General features: G+C 47.5%; 1 protein-coding gene across 6 annotated transcripts in view; it reads right to left on the bottom strand.

The window, feature by feature from the left end:
* Nucleotides 1–21,732, bottom strand: part of garnl3 (GTPase activating Rap/RanGAP domain like 3) — a 617,196-nt gene that overhangs the window by 381,724 nt on the left and 213,740 nt on the right. For all 6 annotated transcript variants that reach the window (XM_072488531.1, XM_072488532.1, XM_072488530.1 and 3 more), the window contains exon 3: nt 961–1,035. In XM_072488531.1, coding sequence (XP_072344632.1) covers nt 961–1,035 — 75 coding nt within the window. The remainder of the gene's footprint in view (nt 1–960; nt 1,036–21,732) is intronic.

A 21,732-nucleotide genomic window follows, 5' to 3' on the forward strand; every position in this document is an offset into this window, starting at 1 on the left:
GTTTGGTCTGTGGACATTCCACAATAATGGAACAAGGTGGCTAACTCTGCTGCCTCACAGCGCCATGGACCAGGATTCAATTCCAGCCTTGGGGGACTGTCTGAATGGAGTTTGCATGTTCTCCCCATGACTGCGTGGGCTTCCTCCGGGTGCTCCAGTTTCCTTCCACGGTCCAAAGATGTGCAGGTTCGGTGGATTGGCCATGTCCAAAAGGTTAGGCGGGGTTACTGAGTAATGGGGATAATGTGGGGGTGTCTTTCGGAGGATTGGTGAAAGTCCGATGGGCCGAGTGGCCTCCTTCTGCACTATAGGGATTATATGATATGACACGAACTTAATGGCTTCTGAGTCACAAAGTTCTGGGTGCAAGTTCCACTCTGGGGATTTAGCACAAAGATTAAGACTGCCAGTCCAGCGCAGGACTGAGGGAGTGCTGCACTGTCTTCCCGATGAGACATTAAACTGAGGGTTCCTCAGGTGGGTGTAAAGGATCGCTTGGCACTATTTGGAAGAGGAGCAGGGACGTTATCGTCAGTATCCTGATCAATATTTATCCCCTCAATCAACATCGCAAAAAAATCATCTGGTCATTATCACGTTGCTATTTGTGCTCTTCACAAATTAGCTGCTGTGTTCCCTACATTACAACAATGTCTATACTTCAAAAAGTACTTCACTGACTGTAAAGCATTTTGCGATGCCTGTTATGCTGGCTTGCCTTTTTGAAGAAAAGGTTGCGATGTTCGCATTTTGTGACATAATTTGGTTCCAAACTATTACTTTTTTGGCAGAGCAAGACAAGGTAATGTTCCTGCGCTACCCTGGAAGCAATGGGAACAGCTGCAAGCTAGGTCCATCTTCACATAATGAGAACAATCCAAGTCAAACTGGTCTTCCTGCCAAGAAACCCCATGGTGGAATGTGACTGGGATGTGACTGGGATTGCTCCTGACTCCTTACCTCATCACTTGATCCATTTTCCACCCGGAATCTTCCTGCTCTCTGTATGGCTCCGTCCGCATCACTGGAAATAAGCTGCAAACAGGGGGAGGAAAAACTTAATTTTAATGGTTATTGCAGATATTTGGCAAAATGGGAAACACATACGTTAAAAAGATTTGCAAAACTGCCCCACACAAAATAGCATTTCATTTCCAGCTTGTCAACTCTCTTGTTTGCATTTTCTTTTAAATCCCAAGTGGGATCAGAATTACTCACATAAATCAGTGAGTTGGATGAATGCTTGTTTCTGTGCTGTGAATTCTGTGCAATACTATATCGTGGTCATATAGGACCGTAACTTCCTCGGAGTGGCACTTAGCGTCTGACTGCCACTCCGTACTGACGTACCTGCGCTTCTTGACTCAGGCCGGGTGAAACTCAAGAACCGGTGAGCCCCCAGCTCCAGTGGCAAAGTGCAAAATGGTGGAACGAAGGACACAAACCTTTTTTACAGCACTAACTGCCACAACGCAGGGGCCTTTAAAGGTCCCATTTAAAGGAAAAAGGTACGTTTCTCAGGTAAGTGAATGGATGTGAGGTGGAGGTACGCTTATCAGTGGGGAAGGGTGATCTGGACATTATGGGGTGGGGGAAATTGCACCTCGGGGGGGTGAGGAGTTGGGTATTGGGGGGTTGAGGAGTTGGGTATCGGGGGGTTGAGGAGTTGGGTATCGGGGGGTTGGGGAGTTGGGCATCGGGAGGGTGGGGAGTTGGGCATCGGGAGGGTGGGGAGTTGGGTATCGGGGGGTTGAGGAGTTGGGCATCGGGAGGGTGGGGAGTTGGGTATCGAGGGGTTGAGGAGTTGGGTATCGGGGGGTTGAGGAGTTGGGTATCGGGGGGTTGAGGAGTTGGGTATCGGGGGGTTGAGGAGTTGGGTATCAGGGGGTTGGGGAGTTGGGCGTCAGGAGGGTGGGGAGTTGGACATCGGGAGGTGCTAGTTCGGAGGTTATGGGCCATTGTATTCTCACTTTGAAGTTGACTGCTCTGCACAAATTGACGACACTAGATCAGTTGCAACATAAAAATAGTAAATTCCCTTCAGGCTAAGTGTTCAGGAATTTTGAGCTACATTGCAGGAACTACACTTGTTTTGTTTCAAAGGCTTTATAACCTTTTTTAAAAATAAAGATACTTTGTGAAATGTTGGCACAGCAAGAATAATACTTAGAAGCAGCCCTCCCACAAAGCCCTTGTGCAACACTGGCACATAGCACAGAGCATTAAAGAAACAAATGTAACAACGAAGGAAAATGTTGCCTTCTCCAAGTTCCCACTGCCTATTGAAATAAACCACTGCCTCTTTTGTTCTTTCACCTGATTAATTTAACGACAGATACATGATTTATGTGTTTTGATGTTACAGTCATCTAAATAAGAACTAGGAGCAGTAGGCCAACTGGCCCCTCGTGCCTGCTCCGCCATTCAATGAGATCATGGCTGATCTTTTGTGGCCTCAGCTCCACTTTCCGGCCCAAACACCATAACCCTTAATCCCTTTATTCTTAAAAAACTATCTATCTTTATCTTAAAAACATTTAATGAAGGAGCCTCAACTGCTTCACCGGGCAAGGAATTCCATAGATTCACAACCGTTTGGGTGAAGAAGTTCCTCCTAAACTCAGTCCTAAATCTACTTCCCCTTATTTTGAGGCTATGGCCCCTAGTTCTGCTTTCACCCGCCAGTGGAAACAACCTGCCCGCATCTATCCTATCTATTCCCTTCATAATTTTATATGTTTCTATAAGATCCCCCCTCATCCTTCTAAATTCCAATGAGTACAGTCCCAGTCTACTCAACCTCTCCTCGTAATCGAACCCCTTCAGCTCTGGGATTAACCTAGTGAATCTCCTCTGCACACCCTCTAGCGCAGTATGTCCTTTCTCAGGTAAGGAGACCAAAACTGAAAACAATACTCCAGGTGTGGCCTCACTAACACCTTATACAATTGCAGCATAACCTCCCTAGTCTTAAACTCCATCCCTCTAGCAATGAAGGACAAAATTCCATTTGCCTTCTTAATCACCTGTTGCACCTGTAAACCAACTTTTTGCGACTCATGCACTAGCACACCCAGGTCTCTCTGCACAGCAGCATGTTTTAATATTTTATCATTTAAATAATAATCCCTTTTGCTGTTATTCCTACCAAAATGGATAACCTCACATTTGTCAACATTGTATTCCATCTTCCAGACCCTAGCCCATTCACTTAACCTATCCAAATCCCTCTACAGACTTCCAGTATCCTCTGCACTTTTTGCTTTACCACTCATAATGTCGTCTGCAAACTTGGACAAATTGCCCTTGGTCCCCAACTCCAAATCATCTATGTAAATTGTGAACAATTGTGGGCCCAACACTGATCCCTGAAGGACACCATTAGCTACTGATTGCCAACCAGAGAAACACTCATTAATCCCCACTCTTTGCTTTCTATTAATTAACCAATCCTCTGTCCATGCTACTACTTTCCCCTTACTGCCATGCATCTTTATCTTATGCAGCAACCTTTTGTGTGGCACCTTGTCAAAGGCTTTCTGGAAATCCAGATATACCACATCCATTGGCTCCCCGTTATCTACCACACTGGTAATGTCCTCAAAAAATTCCACTAAATTAGTTGGGCATGACCTGCCCTTTATGAACCCATGCTGTGTCTGCCCAATGGGACAATTTCCATCCAGATGCCTCGCTATTTCTTCCTTGATGATAGATTCCAGCATTTTCCCTACTACCTAAGTTGAGATCACTGGCCTATAATTACCCGCTTTCTGCCTACCTCCTTTTTTAAACAGTGGTGTCAAGTTTGCTAATTTCCAATCGGCCAAAATGCTGTGTGAATCAGAATGACTGAGGAAATATCAGCATGTGTAGGTTAAAAGTGAATGGTTGATAACACACTCACACAACTATGAGAAACAGAAGCAGTCGGTCGGAACTGAGGGACAAGTTATTAAAGTAAAAGAAATACTGGATCAAGTCAATTTCTTATTTGTACTGGAGGTGCTATGCTCGCTGGTCCATTTTAGTGGTTAGCACTGTTACTTCACAGCGCCAGGGTCCCAGATTCGATTCCCGGCTTGGGTCACTGTCTGTGCGGAGCCTGCACGTTCTCCCTGTGTCTGTATGTGTTTCCTCCGGGTGCTCCGGTTTCCTCCTGCACGTCCCGAAACACATGCTGTTAGGTGAACTGGACATTCTGAATCTACCTCAGTGTACCCGATCAGGCACCGGAATGTGGCGACTCGGGGCTTTTCACAGGAACTTCATTGCAGTGTCAATGTAAGCCTACTTGTGACAATAATAAAGAATATTATTCATTATTATTATTTTTGTCCACCACTGTGATCCTTGGCGTGTCGAAATATGAAGTATCCGCAACTCTAATTAAACTGCCCTTTGAAGTCTTGAATACACAAACACGCACCTGTGCATGCACATACACAAGCATACATACACGCTTGTACACACGCACAGATATTTCTAACGCAGATCAAGCGCAGAGGTGTGCGCATGCTAATTAAAGGGAACAATTAAAGTTGGGAGAAAAATAAATCCTCCAAGTTCTCAAAGGCTTTCCCTTTTACCACAAACTATGTACAATAAAGGCTGTTCTTGGCTGCAATCTGTTCAACCTTCAGTCACGTACTTGAGTGGCATTAATCAGAGAGGGGAAGCTCTCCTGGTGGCCTTGCAAACATTTATGCCTCAACGAACATCCCCAGGAACACGTTATCTGGTCATTTATCATAGAATCATAGAATTTACAGTGCAGAAGGAGGCCATTCGGTCCATCGAGTCTGCACCGGCTCTTGGAAAGAGCACCCTACCCAAGGTCAACACCTCCACCCTATCCCCATAACCCAGTAACCCCACCCAACACTAAGGGCAATTTTGGACACTAAGGGCAATTTAGCATGGCCAATCCACCTAACCTGCACATCTTTGGACTGTGGGAGGAAACCGGAGCACCCGGAGGAAACCCACGCACACACGGGGAGGATGTGCAGACTCCGCACAGACAGTGACCCAAGCCGTAATCGAACCTGGGACCCTGGAGCTGTGAAGCAATTCTGCTATCCACAATGCTACCGTGCTGCCCCTTTTATCTAACTTTGAGATGTTGAGGCCCTGTTGTGCAAAATTGACCGCTGTGTTTTTGTCCATTGTTACACTGACTACATTTCACTAGTTTTGAAGCACTGTCTTCCGATTTTGCGAAAGGCACTATGTCGAAGTTCTTTCTGGTTTATCCTGGAAAGCCAGTTTGTCAAAGATTGCACTGGAGTCAATCTTTGTTCAGTCTCACATTTATTTGCAGAGCGAAATATTACAAGCATATACCTCCCAACTCAATGACACCAATTTCATTAAGTGTCTCTTAAATATTCATGTAACCCTTCTCAGTCTGAAGGTTATTCCTGATCACTAGTCTTGTCATTAAAATTCATCTCAACTGTTACCCACTCAATTCACTGGCAGAGTGCTGGAGGTCGCTGCCATATACCAGCATCTGAAATGCTTTGACACCACAAATAACTTGAGGTCAAGCTGCTCCTTGTAACAGTCCAAACAGCATCGGCCACATACCTGTAAAGAATAGAACCGAACAATATTTATGTGGAAATACCCTGAAAGATGCAGAATGTTAATTAGCCATGTAAAAGAGATTTACTTTTCATGATTTTGATCCGCATGCCGAGCAGGCGAAGTCAAAGATGCTTATTTTCATTCAGCTACTTTTGCAGCTATGTTAATTGTAGCTCCAAGCAAGTTAAGTTATCAGCAGTCAACACGCGCTATAATTATCCTAATCACCAAGCAAATACAATGAAACATTTGAAGAACGCGGACTTTGAGAAGTCCTGAAAGCTTCTCCTCATCCGAGGGGATGTTGGCAAAGCATTTTCCTGACCAGGGGGCTGGGTAGTCTAGTGAGAGATTGGCATATTTCCCCATGATTCCGAAGAAGGGAATGAAAAATTAGGCAATATCTCAACTTCTCTTACATGTACTAGGACAATGGATGGTGAGCATTGTGTTAGTAACAGTTTAAAGAAAAAGTTCTGCAGTTCAAGGAATACTGCACAATAGTGCAGCAATCAAATCCAAATCATGGGCGAGATTCTCCGACCCTCCGCCGGGTCGGAGAACCGCCAGGGGCTGGCGTGAATCCCGCCCCCGCCGGTTGCCGAATTCTCCGGCACCGGATATTCGGCGGGGGCGGGAATCGCGCCGTGCCGGTTGGCGGGACCCCGCCCGCGATTCTCCGGCCCAAATGGGCCGAAGTCCCGCCGCTAAAATGCCTGTCCCGCCGGCGTAGATTAAACCACCTACCTTACCGGCGGGACAAGGCGGCGCGGGCGGGCTCTGGGGTCCTGGGGGGGGGGGGGGCGCAGGGCGATCTGGCCCCGGGGGGTGCCCCCACGATGGCCTGGCCCGCGATCGGGGCCCACCGATCCGCGGGCGGGCCTGTGCCGTGAGGGCACTCTTTCCCTTCCGCCTTTGCCATGGTCTCCACCATGGCGGAGGCGGAAGAGACTCCCTCCACTGCGCATGCGCGGGAATGCCGTCAGCGGCCACTAACGCTCCCGCGCATGCACCGCCTGGAGATGTCATTTCCGCGCCAGCTGGCGGGGCACCAAAGGCCTTTTCCGCCAGCTGGCGGGGCGGAAATTCGTCCGGCGCGGGCCTAGCCCCTTAAGGTTGGGGCTGGGCCCCCCAAGATGGGGAGCATTCCGCACCTTTGGGGCGGCGTGATGCCCGACTGATTTGCGCATTTTTGGGCGCCAGTCGGCGGTCATCGCACCGATACCGGAGGATTTCGCCCCATTTTTTAATAACTATTTTTAGTAAGGCGTTTATAAATAAATCATAACCAAATCATGAGCAGAAGTATAAAACAACTGCCATAACCACGCTAAACCATCAAGGGTGGCACAGTAGCACAGTGGCTAACACAGTTGCTTCACAGCTCCAAGGTCCCAGGTTCGATACCCAGCTTGGGTCACTGTTTGTGCGGAGTCTGCATATTCTCCCCGTGTCTGCGTGGGTTTCCTCCGGGTGCTCCGGTTTCCTCCCACAGTCCAAAGATGTGCAGGTTAGGTGGATTGGCCATGATAAATTGCCCTTAAGTGTCCAAAATTGCCCTTAGTGTTGGGTGGGGTTACTGGGTTATGGGGATAGGGTGGAGGTGTTGACCTTGGGTAGGGTGCTCTTTCCAAGAGCCGGTGCAGGCTCGATGGGCCGAATGGCCTCCTTCTGCACTGTAAATTCTATGAAAATGAGGAATCTCACCATCCACCCAGTGCACGTTGGAAAATCTCAGGAACAATATCCTCAATTTTCCTTCACAGGTGGTGGGTAGAGTTCTTTGCCGGTGATGTGTTCTCATGAAGTTTAGGCCCAAGTGTTGGACCAATCCCACACAGCAGTTGGTCTTTGGTTCCAGTTTAGTGCTGTGTGCTGGTCTCTGAAGGGAGGGAGGACTCCAATAGTGGTCCAACTACTCAGCAGTTTCTCCCCCCCATCATTTCACTGTTCCCTCTCTCTCTCTTGGGCACTCCCTCAGCATTGAGGACGACTTGCTTCCATTCCGGGGAGGTGGGTTCTGTGGTGGCTGAATAGTCCAATCCTCGATCCGCAGACTCTGCCACAGGTTTGGCAGGTGGTTGCTGATGAGATGGGTGGGTGGGACGCTCTGGAATCCGCGCTCTCTTTCCGCTGTTTACGCTTGGCCTTCGCGTGCTCCATCCTGCGACGTTCACGGTGATTGGCAACTTCACAGATGCTTTTTCTCCAGTTTGTGCATTCTAAGGCAAGCGACCCCCATCTGTTGATGGGGATGTTGCATTTATTTAGGGAGGTTTTCAGTGAGTCTTAGTAGCGTTTCCCCTCCCCTCCTAGTGATTGCTTCCCATTGTGGAGCTCGGAGTAGAGCACTTGTTTTGTGAATCTTGTGTCGGGCATGCAGGCAATGTGACCGGCCCATCGCAGCTGAGCAAGAACAACCAGTGCCCCGATACTGGAGATATTGACCTGGGAGAGGACGCTCATGTTGGTATGCCTATCCTGTCAGAGGATTTGCAGGATTTTGTGGAGGCAACATTGGTGATATCCCGCCAGGGACTTGAGGAGTCTGCTGTACATTATCCAGGTATCTGATGCCTACAGGAGGGCGTGTTTCATTGTCATGGTAGATGGCATGGTGAAAACTCATAATCGCCAATTTTGTTGACACAAAATGTTCAGAGAAGAACGGTAGATAGAGAAAAAAATAAGCAGAAGAATAAACATAAATATAAGAAACAGCATCTTGTTACATAGAAACAAGAATAGGCAATTCAGCCTGTCGAGCTATTCAATAGAATAATGGCTGCTTGGACACTTCAATGCCTTCAATAGGGACACTGTCCCCTTATGTTACCATCTATAAAATACACAGCAGAAGTCACCAACGTTCCTTTGACAGAACCTTCCTTTAGTAACTTGAGGAAGCCAGCAGTGTAGAACAGGGATTTATTTAACTATATGCAATATTAATAATAATAATAGTCATCTTTATTATTGTCGCAAGTAGGCTTACATTAACACTGCAATGAAGTTATTGTGAAAAGCCCCTAATCACCACACCACAATGCCTGTTCGGGTACACTGAGGGAGAATTCAGAATGCCCAATTCACCTGACAGCCCGTCGTTGAGGACTGTGGGAGGAAACTGGAGCACTCAGAGGAAACCCACGCAGACACGGGGAGAATGTGTAGACTCCGCACAGACAGTGACCCAAGCTCGGAATCGAACCGGGTCCCTGGAGTTGTTCTGCTCATGGCAGTAATTCGTTCCCACTTCAGCCCTTGCTCGGAGAATTAACCACACCAAGCCCTGGTTTGGGCCGACTTTAATGTATCGTCTGGCTGGATGCCCTCTGCTCGTACTCCACGAGTCCTACGGGAGATCAACAATGGTTTCCCCGTGGGGGTGATAACACTTCCAAACCAGTAACCTCTACCACCCATAAAGATAAGAGCAGCAGATACTGGGAACACCACCACCTGCAAGTTCTCCTCCAAGACACACACCATCCTGACTTGGAAACATATCACTGTTCTTTCACTGTCACTGGGTCAAAATCCCGAAACCCCCTTCCGAACAGGATTGGGTGCACCTACACCACATGGACTGCAACAGTTCAAGAAAGCAGATCAGCACCACTTCCTCAAAGGTCAATTCGGGTTGGGCAATAAATACTAGCCAAGCCAGCAATCCCAAGAAAGGCAGAATTATAGATCCATGAGATAGAGTTATGGATATACTGCTGCATCCTAACTCATGGATCAATAATGCCATTAACCTCCTGGGATGCTAAAAGGTCCGTAACAAACTCTTATTCTTCACTGTGAAGCAGTTAATATTATAATAAGCGAAGCAACAAGGTCCTATTTCAATCAAGTGGAGACTTAGAATAGTGTTAAAGCTGCCAACTCGCACTGCCAGCGATCTTTTACTGCCCCTTCAAACAGGCCCCCTGTGGGTATGAGTAACAGGAAGCATGCTCACTAATGTTTCAAACTAAGTCAATTATCGAGATGGTCTGTTGTCGAAATGTCATCAGGAAATTGGGAACTGGTAAGGTTCAATGCTGGTGCTTCCGTAGCTTGGAAGTGGGCCCATTGCTAAAAGACCTGTGCCAAGTCAAACCATCACTTTTCCACATTAACCATTTAAGTCACTCCGCCTCTCGCATTTGACTAGGTACAGAGGAGAAGAGTGACTACTTCAGAGAGAAATCCTACATTCCAGTGGCAGAAAGGTCTGTTACCAGAGGATTTCAGGTAATTCGGTAAAGGAATGAGAGGAGAGGCAAGGAGACTTTGCTTTTGCATAGCATATTGATTTTGATCTGGAGTCCTCAGTTTGAAAGATTGGTGGAAGCAAGGCAGTAACAAACTTCCAAAGGGATCTGGATACGTACTTGAAGGAGCAACATTCACAGAGCCGATCAGCGGTATCCCCGGCAGCATATTTCCCGACAATGGGCCGGCGGCAGGATAATCCAATCCCCCCACTGTCAATGGCTTTCCCCTTGTTGGTACCCTTCGCCACAGGGGAACCCGCAGTGGGGAGAGGTCACCCTTGGCAGGACCAGATGATCCCACTGGCCGGGAAATCCTGCCCACGAGGAAAGGGCAGGAATAGAACTAATTGTTTTCCACTTTCAAAAACCTGTTACCATCATGATGGGCCAAAAGGCCTCCTTCTGTGCTGCCACTATCCAATGAAATTTCTGACCAACCAGTTCCAAGCTGGATTTAAACAAGAATACCTCATTAGACATTGACCAGCAGGGTGGCCCCAGCAGAATGGCCCCAGCAGGGCGACCCCAGCAGAGTGGCCCCAGCAGGGTGGCCCCAGCAGGGTGATACCAGCAGGGTGACCCCAGCAGAATGGCCCCAGCAGATTGACCCCAGCAGGGCAACTCCAGCAGGGTGGCCCCAGCAGGGTGACCCCAGCAGGGTGGCCCCAGCAGGGTGGCCCCAGCAGAATGGTCCCAGCATGGTGGCCCCAGCAGAATGGCCCCAGCAGGGTGGCTCCAGCAAGGTGGCCCCAGCAAGGTGGCCCCTGCAGGAAGGCCCCAGAAGGTTGACCCCAGCAGGATGACCCTAGCAGGATGATGCCAGAAGGATGACCCCAGCAGGGTGGTCCCAGCAGGATCGCCCCAGCAAGGTGACCCCAGCAGGATGACCCCAGCAGGGTAGCCCCAGTAGGGAGGCCCCAGCATGATGACCCTAGCAGGGTGGTCCCAGCAGGATCGCCGCAGCAGGATGACCCCAGCAGGATGACCCCAGCATGTTGACCCCAGCAGGATGATCCCAGTAGGATGACCCCAGCAGGATGACCGCAGCAGGGTGGCAGCTCGATAGGGTGGAAGCTCGATAGAGTGGCAGCTCGATAGGGTGGCAGCTGGCTTGTTACGGTGGCAGCGGGGTGAGTAGGTGACAGCTGGGTGGGTAGGGTGGAAGCTGGATAGGGTGGTGAGGTCGGGTCAGTTTGGGTCAGGGTGGATTTGCACGGTTCTGGGAGAGAGAGAGCAGTTGGTGGTGACGGCTGGTCAGGTCAGGTTTGGATTGATCATGGGGAGAGTCAGGGGTCTGTGTGGGGGGGGGAGGGGGGGAAATCAGATGGGACCGAGGGAGTGTGTCATCAAGGGGTTAAGGAGGTTGGGGGAAGAGAGGGGGGGGGTCATTTATTTTTAAAATTTAGAGTACCCAATTCATTTATTCCAATTAAAAGGCAATTTAGCATGGCCAATCCACCTACCCTGCACATCTTTTGGGTTGTGGGGGTGAAACCCACGCAAACAAGGGGAGAATGATCCCAGAGCCGGGATGGAACCTGGGACCTCGGTGCCGTGAGGCAGCTGTGCTAACCATTGCGCCGTGCTGCCCAAGGGGGGTTGGGGGGGTCAGTTATATAATTACCCAAGAGTTAGGCGAGGATTTTTGCGTCTAACCTTTCTGGGGGCCTATTCAGGTAAGTACGTCAGATCTGTCCAAAGTCTTTGACTCTAACTCAGAGTTTAAGACATTTTCTGAGGGTCCCGGGGAGTAGGGGACTTGCCTAATAGAAGTTCAAACTTGCTGAGAAATTCCCACTGAGTCCATGTGTTGGTACTTCCAAGGGGTCCCTTAGCGCCGCTTGGATCTGGCCAGTAACAACGATCGCATCAGTTGCACATATGACTCCTCAGACTCCTGTGAAGCTTGCACAGTTGTAAAAAAGTCTGTTCCTTCCCCGGATAATGTCCCCTTTCCATTGAAAAATGGATCAAGGTGCTTGCCTTATACTGATCCACCTACTAGATATCCCTTAGAATGGTCTAAGAGGCTCTTAAGTCATGGAAACCAAAAGCCACAGTAATCTTGAAGCTACACTAAGTGCCACCTTGGCCCAGGATGTGGTCTGTAGGTTGACCTGAAGCAGGTTGTATCGCTTAGCCATGACCTCAGCAGAGACAATATAGACAGGTCCCTCTGAACGTCCTGTGGCCAAGTCTAGAACCCTCTGGATGTCAAGGAGCACACAGAGCAAGAGAAAGCAGAGCAGGAATGTTTATGTCAGACACCAGACAATACTACTAGCTCAATACTACAGAAAGCCCAGAGACATATAGAAAGTGCAGGTGTGAAATCAAAAAGGAAATTAGAGAGGGCATGAAACAATATTGGCAAGCAATATCCAGGATAACCCAAAGATGTTTTAATAATAATAGTTTTATTAATACATTAAGAGTAAGGAGGATAAGTAAGGAAAGATTAGGGCCAATAAAAGACTAAAAAGGTAGCCTTTGTGTGGAAGTAGAGGGTGTCCTTAATGAATACTCTGTGACTGTCTTCACACAAGAGGGGGACATCTCAGATGTTTAGTTAAGGAGGAGGAGAATGGGGGAATGCTAGATAGAATGCTCTTTCAGAGAGCCAGTGCAGACTTGTTGGGCTGAATGGCCTCCTTCTGTAGCGTAAGGATTCTGTGATGTAGTGTTAGCACTGTAAATATTAGTTACTGGGTGATGTCGGATACAAACATGCCATTGAGGCTTTCTTTAGTCTTTACGATCCATGTACCCACAAACTATTTGATAGACAGAGGATATTGCGCTGGAGTTTACAAAACATAGAACACAGAAAATACAGGACAGAACAGGCCCTTTGGCCCACAATGTTATGCCGAACTTTTGTACTAGATTAAGAACAAATTAATCTACACCCCACCATTCTACCGTAATCCATGTACCTATCCAATAGCCGCTTGAAGGTCCCGAATGTTTCTGACTCAACTACTTCCACAGGCAGTGCATTCCATGCCCCCACTACCCTTTGGGTAAAGAACCTACCTCTGACATCCCCCCTATATCTTCCACCATTCACCTTAAATTTATGTCCCCTTGTAATGGTTTGTTCCACCCGGGGAAAAAGTCTCTGTCTACTCTATCTATTCCCCTGATCATCTTATAAACCTCTATCAAGTCGCCCCTCATCCTTCTCCGTTCTAATGAGAAAAGGCCTAGCACCCTCAACCTTTCCTCATAAGACCTATCCTGCAAACCAGGCAACATCCTGGTAAATCCCCTTTGCACCTTTTCCAAAGCTCCCACATCCTTCCTAAAATGAGGCGACCAGAACTGCACACAGTACTCCAAATGTGGCCTTACCAAAGTTTTGTACAGCTGCATCATCACCTCACGGCTCTTAAATTCAATCCCTCTGTTAATGAACGCGAGCACACCATAGGCCTTCTTCACAGCTCTATCCACTTGAGTGGCAACTTTCAAAGATGTATGAACATAGACCCCAAGATCTCTCTGCTCCTCCACATTGCCAAGAGCCCTACCGTTAACCCTGTATTCCGCATTCATATTTGTCCTTCCAAAATGGACAACCTCACTTTTCAGAGGCTGGGAATTCTGTGGAGAATAACTCACCTCTGACTCCCCAAAGCCTGTCCACCATTTACAAAGGCACAAAATCAGGAGTGTGATGCAATACTCTCCACTTTCCTGGATGAGTGTAGCTCCAACAATATTCACAAAGCTCGACACCATCCAGGACAAAGAAGCCCGATTGATTGGCACACCATCCACCACCTTCAACATTCATTCCCTCCACCACCGACACACAGTGGCAGCAGTGTGTACCGCATGCAAAAAGCACTTCAACAACTCATCAAGGCTCCTTTTATCGCACCGTCCAAATCCACAATCTCTCCCTTCACGAGCACAGGGGCAGCAGATGCATGGGAACACCACCAACTGCAAGTTTCCCTCCATGCCACGCACCATCCTGATTTGGAAATATATTGTTTGTTCCTTCACTGCCGCTGGGTCAAATCCCGGTACTCCCTCCCTAACAGCACCATGGGTGTTCCTAAACCACGTGGACCGCAGTGGTTCAAGAAAGAGGTTCACCGCTACCTCAAGGGCAATTAGGGATGGGCAATAAATGCTGTTCTAGCCAGCAATACCCACATCCCGTGGAAGAATAAAAAAATGTTGCTGGAAATGCAAGCTGATGAGGACCTCGTTGAACAATGGAACCAACAGTGTATTTCCTTAGGCAATGAGGGCTAATGATTGAAAATTAAGTAGACCGATGACTGGGAAATGGGGAATTAAAGTCAAATCAGTAAAGAAAGATAAATAAAGAGAGGAAAAGAAAGAATGGATTAAGAAAATTTTCCATATTTAATATCCCTGGAAAACAATTCAGTCTGAAGGATTGGAATTCCACATTTTACCTGTTCATTTTCTGGGCTAGAGAGGTTGAATGACAGTCACTAACAATTAGCGTGCTGTTACATAATTATTTATGCTACTAATTACCAGACATAACTTTCTGTGGTGAGTTTAATAGGTGAGCAATGTGCAAATGCAGCAACATCGGAAAACTCTAGGGGAGGTTAAAAGTGACATGTATTTTGGCAAAGCAAACGGCAGAAGAGCTCAAATCATCTGGTAGCTCCTAGTGATTCACAACTTACACTGTATCTCTTCCTTGCCATAGCTTTCATATCAAGAACACTGTGCGTCATTCACACGTTGTTACTTTTTCAGCAAGTCCTGACTCATCAACTCTTGATCAAATATACTTCCAAATCGATGGAAACTTCAAAGATGTTGCTGGCAATTATACCAAACACCCAATAACACTTTGCTCATGCTCCACTCGAGTGGAGCCTTGCATCCGCAGAATGTTTCGGATAGCAGTGCAAGGGAAAAGTGAACCATTTTAATTGCAGACGTAAATGCTCAACATCACTGTTCACTTTTAATGAAAATATCTATCTAAACGGCACAAGCGTCCTGGTTGGAAGATTTCTGTATTACGGGACCGATCCTCCTGTCTTAGGTTCTTTGATGAATGATCTCCTCTCATGTACTCGGAACTTAGCATTTTCTCAAAGGAACCACGACCAAGGTCCATCTGGTTTGCCTTCTACCATCCTGATAGTCGCATTATGTGACAAATCAGAATTGTTGGCTAATCGCATCGATCAATCTTTATCAATTAATCTACGACAAATTTCACATGACGCAAGGGCCGGGGTTTTCCGCTTGTTCTAACTGGGGTGCATGATTTGATGGAGGACGAGCAAACTGCCAGTGATACTTCGTGGAAGCCATGACTTCAAGCTTTATTTTCCTAAGCGGCACACTATGTGACAGAGAATGCCACCGTAACCATCGGCAGCTTCAATGCCGCTTTTCTCACATGGCTCCAACCTTTGCCAATATCGGAGAAAGTCCCAGCCAAGGAGAGCCCAAGTGGTGCAGAACACGGAGAATCATAGATCCAAAGTCACCTACTCCAACCAAGCTTCCGACACTTACCGCCGGGCTGCACTCCAAACTCTTATTTCCCTTATATGGGCCATGCTAAATTGCCCATAGTGTCCAAAATTGCCCTTAGTGTTGGGTGGGGTTACTGGGTTATGGGGATAGGGTGGAGGTATGGACCTTGGGTAGGGTGCTCTTTCCAAGAGCCGGTGCAGACTCGATGGGCCGAATGGCCTCCTTCTGCACTGCAAATTCTATGATTATTATGCAGGTAATATATGAAGATAATCAGGTTTAAACACATTTAACAGATTTAGAATTTGTTCTTCAGTCGGGTAATTCAATTTGTAGAAACAATCCATAATTTTTGTAACAATAATTAACGTCAGGGGTTGGATTCTCTGGTTCTCCCAGCCATGTGTTTTTTGGCAGCGCGCCATCTGCTGGTGCCGGGATTCTCTACTCCCCTCGCCTGTCAATGGGATTTCCCATTGAAGCCACTCCACGCCACCGGGAAATCCATGGGCAGGGGTGCGCTGCCAGTGAGAAAAGAGAATGGCAACGGCCGGAGAATTCTGGCCCAGACGTACAAGGGCAGCACAGTGGCACAGTGGTTAGCAGTGCTGCCTCACAGTGCCAGGAACCCGGGTTCAATCCTGGCTTTGAGCGACTGTGTGGAATTTGCACTTCCTCCCCGTGTCTGCGTGGGTTTCCTCTATGTGCTCCGGTTTCCTCCCACGGCCCAAAATTGTGCAAATTAGGCGGATGGGCCATGTTAAAATTGCCCCCCAGATGTGCAGGTTAGGTGGGGATAGGGCGGGGGAGTGGGCCTGGGTAGGGTCCTCTTTCAGAGGGTCAGTGCGGCCCCAATGGGCCGAATGGCCTCCTTCTGCACAGTCTGGATTCTATGAAGATCTCAAATCTTTTCAGTGATTTTGCACAGAGTTCACAGCACAGAGACAGATCTATGTTTGTGTTACACACACGCTTTCTCCCATTCTATTTCGTCCAATCCTATCAACATATCCTAGTATTCCATTCCCCCTCATCTACATATCTAGCTTCCCCTCCCTGAATTTGATTTTATTAATTCAGGAGATGTGGGCATCGCTGCATTTATTGCCCATCCCTAACTGCCCATTCAACTAGGCCATGTCAGAGGGCGCTTAAGAGTCTTGCATCACATGTAGGCCGGACCAGGTAACGACGGCAGATTTCCTTCCCCAAAGAACATTAGAGAACCAGATGGGTTTTTACAACAATCAATAATGTTTCCATGATCATTCGACTTTTAATTCCAGATTTTTATCGAATTCAAATTTCACCATCTGCCCGGGTGGGATTTGAACCCCGATGCCCAGAGAATTACCCTGGGACTCGAGATTGCTAGTCCAGTGACAACACCACTACACACTGCCTCTCCTGAATGTCTCTATGCTTGTTGCCCCAACTAACCTTTGTGTTTGCGACTCCCACATTCTGACCACTATTGCGTCAATAAGTTTCTCTTAAACTCTTTATTAGATTTACCTGTGACCATCTTATACCTATGGCCCTTAGTTTTGGACGTTTCCACAAATGGAAACATATTTCCCACGTGCAGTTGCACCAGCCACCTTCTCAATTTAAAGATTTATTATAGCAGTCCTCAATCTCCTGGTTTTCTACAGAAAACATACATAGAAACAAACACAGAAAATAGAAGGGGTAGGCCATTCGGCCCATCGAGCCTGCTCCACCATTCATTATGATCATGGCTGATCATCAAATTCAATATCCTGATCCCGCCTATGAGATCCCCTCTCACTCTTCTAAACTCCAATGACTATAATCCTAAGAGCCCAGTCTTTCCTAGTTGGCACCAGAACCGAAAGGTTATAACGAACAATTATACAGGGCCTTGGTGAGGCCACACTTTGAGTATTGTGAGTAGTTTTGGTCTCCTTTCTGAGGAAGGATGTTCTTGCTCTCGGGGGAGTGCAGCGAAGGTTTACCAGACTGATTCCAGGGATGGCGGGACTGCCAAATGAGGAGAGATTGACCAGGTTAGGATTGCTCTCGCTGGAGTTCAGAAGAATGAGGTGGGATCTCATAGGGACTTATAAAATTCTAACAGGACTAGACAGGGTAGATGCAAGGAAGATGTTACCAATGATGGGTGTGTCCAGAACCAGGGGTCACAGTCTGAGGAATCAGGGTAAACCATTTCGGACAGAGATGAGGAGACATTTCTTCACCCAAAGAGTGGTGAGCCTGTGGAATTCATGACCACAGGAAGTAGTTGATGCTAAAACATTGAACATAATCAAGAGGCGGCTGGATATAGTACTTGGGGAGAATGGGATCAAAGGCTATGGGGAGAAAGCAGGGTTAGGCTATTGAGTTGGATGATCAGCCATGATCGTGATGAATGGCGGAGCAGGCTCGAATCTTTCGTTGACTCTTACCCACGCGCAGGGTTACCACATTACACTGATTTCCGTCCACGTAGTTTTTTTCTAACCGGTATTACTGAAGTGATTTGCACGTAAAGCGAAGGCGAGTGAAGTGAGGTGCGAGCTGATTGTACCCAACATTGACTGAGAGAGCCGTGCGCTCCCCCTGTGTCCAAAGTGCAAATATTTCACTTCTTTTTACCAATTGAAGTTGATGAGAGTTCTATTAATAAATGAAGAACAAAGAACAAAGAAGCATTTTCTATAACTCGTTGTGAAACATTCGGTGTGTATTAAATGTATTTAATCTTATTAATGGCACTCTCACAAGTCAAAACCTGCGTACACAGCGGGTTGGGTATGCGTTGCTCATTTAAACATTATTCACCGCCGCAGGGTCAGTGCTGGGACCTTTGCTGTTCGTAGTATATATAAATGATTTGGAGGAAAATGTAACTGGTCTGATTAGTAAGTTTGCAGACGACACAAAGGTTGGTGGAATTGCGGATAGCGATGAGGACTGTCGGAGGATACAGCAGGATTTAGATCGTTTGGAGACTTGGGCGGAGAGATGGCAGATGGAGTTTAATCCGTAAAAATGTGAGGTAATGCATTTTGGAAGGTCTAATGCAGGTAGGGAATATACAGTGAATGGTAGAACCCTCAAGAGTATTGAAAGTCAGAGAGATCTAGGTGTACAGGTCCACAGGTCACTGAAAGGGGCAACACAGGTTGAGAAGGTAGTCAAGAAGGCATACGGCATGCTTGCCCTCATTGGCCGGGGCATTGAGTATAAGAATTGACAAGTCATGTTGCAGCTGTATAGAACCTTAGTTAGGCCACACTTGGAGCATAGTGTTCAATTCTGGTTTCCACACTACCAGAAGGATGTGGAGGCTTTAGAGAGGGTGCAGAAGAGATTTTCCAGGATGTTGCCTGGTATGGAGAGCATTTGCTATGAGGGGCGGTTGAATAAACTCGGTTTGTTCTCACTGGAACAACGGAGATTGAGGGGCGACCTGATAGAGGTCTACAAAATTATGAGGGGCAGAGACAGAGTGGATAGTCAGAGGCTTTATCCCAGGGTAGAGGGGTCAATTACTAGGGGGCATAGGTTTAAGGTGCGAGGGGCAAGGTATAGAGGAGATATACGAGACAAGTGTTTTACACAGAGGGTAGTGGGTGCCTGGAACACGCTGCCGGAGGAGGTGGTGGAAGCAGGGACGATAATGACATTTAAGGGGCACCTTGACAAATACATGAATAGGATGGGAATAGAGGGATACGGACCCAGGAAGTGTAGAAGATTTTAGTTTAGATGGGCAGCATGGTCGTCACAGGCTTGGAGGGCCGAAGGGCCTGTTCCTGTGCTGTACTTTTCTTTGTTCTTTGTTCACCTGCTCCCCTTGGGGCTACGGTGTCTCTGAGACCGGGTGCCACTGAGACAAGGAACTGCTCCACTGGTGGGATAGCAGTGTGCTTCGAGTCACTCCCGCACGACCCCAGCAAGAACAGAACACTTAAAGAGTGTCACTCAGCAGCCACTGTACTTTGAGAAAAGCAATAGAGGCGAGTTTCACACCAGTCCCTTATCAGCAGCTCCCAGTGCTGGATTTGAATAAGAAGCTGCGGGAAGACGACCTGATGTTGTTTCTAAAGTCTTTTCCACGCACGCAGAGGATTAGGCTCAGAAGGTTTTTCTAATTAAAATTAAGCTGTTGATTTTTCTTGACTTAAGGAATGGAGGTGGGGGTGGTCTTTGTGTTTCTATTGATTCTGAGTGGGGGTGGTCTTGATCAGGGGGATGATAAAAATCACACTGGCTGTTTGCTGCCTGATTCGACAATGGCAAATTGGCAAGCGTTTGAATCGGCAAAGCAGCCTCAGCTTTGTTTATTTCCTGAAACAGGTCATTCCTTCCACTCCTCACCTTTCCGCACGCCGTTTATCATTGCCAGGGCTTTCTCCAGCTCAGGATTCGCAGCACAGCAAGTTCTGCTCGCACTCAGAGATATTTCTCAACACCCAGAATGGATTTTGCCACCTTGGGATGGACCCTCACGGGTCTGCGCTGAGATTCAACAAAACACCTTCAGTCCATCGATGACACAGCTCACTCCCATCCCCAGAAGGTTTACTGTCTGCATTCTGTCCTCGACATGGCCTGCTACTGAAACTCTCACACTGGCCTTTATCTCATCGTGGCCTCCACTCTGCCAATATTTCCCTTGCCAGCTCACCAACATCGCCCTGCAAGACATCTAACTTCAACCTCAATGAGGTTAGCCTGTATTGGCTGGCCTCTTTGTTTCTCCTACAAATTTGCCTCAGTCCATTATAATCTTCTCCAAATGCTTGAGCAGCATATACAGGAGAGCTACGTCCACTGTGCGACCTTCCTCCAACCCCCCCTTCTGAACTCCATCGGTTGGTGGCAAACCTTCAGCCACCTTCCAGAACATTCCTCCTGTAACGAACCGCCTTGTCTTGAAAGGTACGATACGTGCCGCTTGTTAATAAGAGCGCGACCACTCTTAGCCACAAGGAGCTGCATCACGTGAGTACCCGGCGGTACGGCTCAGGATTAAGCTGAGGCAAGCTGGGGGCAAACACAAGCAGGAAAACAAGAGGATGTGACTGGGGGAAGCTTGCACTCAGAATCAATAGAAACACAAAGAGGACGGATAAAACCCACCCGAGAGAAGCATGTATAAATCAATAAACAATGGACAACCTCGCTCACATATTACTATTTCAAATCAGCATACAAATACTTAACTTCCATAATACTTTAACAGAGAAATCAAACTGGTGAACAACTTTGCCACAGCAGCAGAGCAATGTTTTGGAAGTATATTAATTCCTTAAACACAGATATCACCAACAGCCTCCAGGCTACCGTGTTTTTTCCCTGTTAAGCTGTTTAACACTAACAATATCGCAGTGTTGGACAGGGATGTGGCCAGGGAGCGGCACATTATAATAATGATTTAATCTTTATTAGTGTCACAAGTAGGCTTACATTAACACTGCAATGAGGTTACTGTGAAAAGCCCCTAGATGCCACATTCCGGCACCTGTTCGGGTACGCAGAGGGGGAATTCAGAATGCCCAAATTCACCTAACAAGCACGTCTTTTGGGACTTGTGGGAGGAAACCCACGCAGACACGGGGAGAATGTGCAGACTTTGCACAAACATGACCCAAGCGGGAATCGAACCTGGACCCTGGCGCTGTGAAGCAACAGTGCTAACCGTTGTGTTACCGTACCGCCCTATCTTTGACAGAGATCAGGACAGTGGGCCTTATACATGAACAGGCAGCACGTTAGGATCCTGGCCACTGGGACTCTGCTACTGCACACACCCCACTGAGATAGCAATAGGATACACAGCACGCAAGACAAACTAGCACATGAAATGAAATGAAAAGAAAATCGCTTATTGTCACAAGTAGGCTTCAAATGAAGTTACTGTGAAAAGCCCCTAGTCGCCACATTCCGGCGCCTGTTCGGGGAGGCTGTTACGGGAATTGAACCGTGCTGCAGGCCTGCCTTGGTCTGCTTTCAAAGCCAGCGATTTAGCCCTGTGCTAAACATTATAAATGTTCCTTGGTCATTATGCACCCCCCCCTCAGAAATGACAGTGCTACATGCCCCCTAACATTGTCACCCACGCTCCCACCGCCAACACTACCAAACCCCCCCACTACCACCCCCAACACCCTCCTGTGCCTCCCCCCTTGCAAACTGAAGGCCAGAAATTTTCATAAATATCGTATCTTTTAAATCTGAAAAACAGAGCAATCTGCTCCTGAGAATTGAGTCGTCCTTTGCTTTAAATAATTAATTACACATCAATTTGAATTAAACTATGTAAATTAATAACAGCGCAAGGAGTGTTTTTTGGGTTACACTACTTCAATTCAAATTAGCAGGCGATTAAAATTAAATACTTCAAACGAGG

The sequence above is a fragment of the Scyliorhinus torazame genome, chromosome 22, assembly GCF_047496885.1.
Source record: "Scyliorhinus torazame isolate Kashiwa2021f chromosome 22, sScyTor2.1, whole genome shotgun sequence".
NCBI classification, from domain to species: Eukaryota; Metazoa; Chordata; class Chondrichthyes; order Carcharhiniformes; family Scyliorhinidae; genus Scyliorhinus; species Scyliorhinus torazame.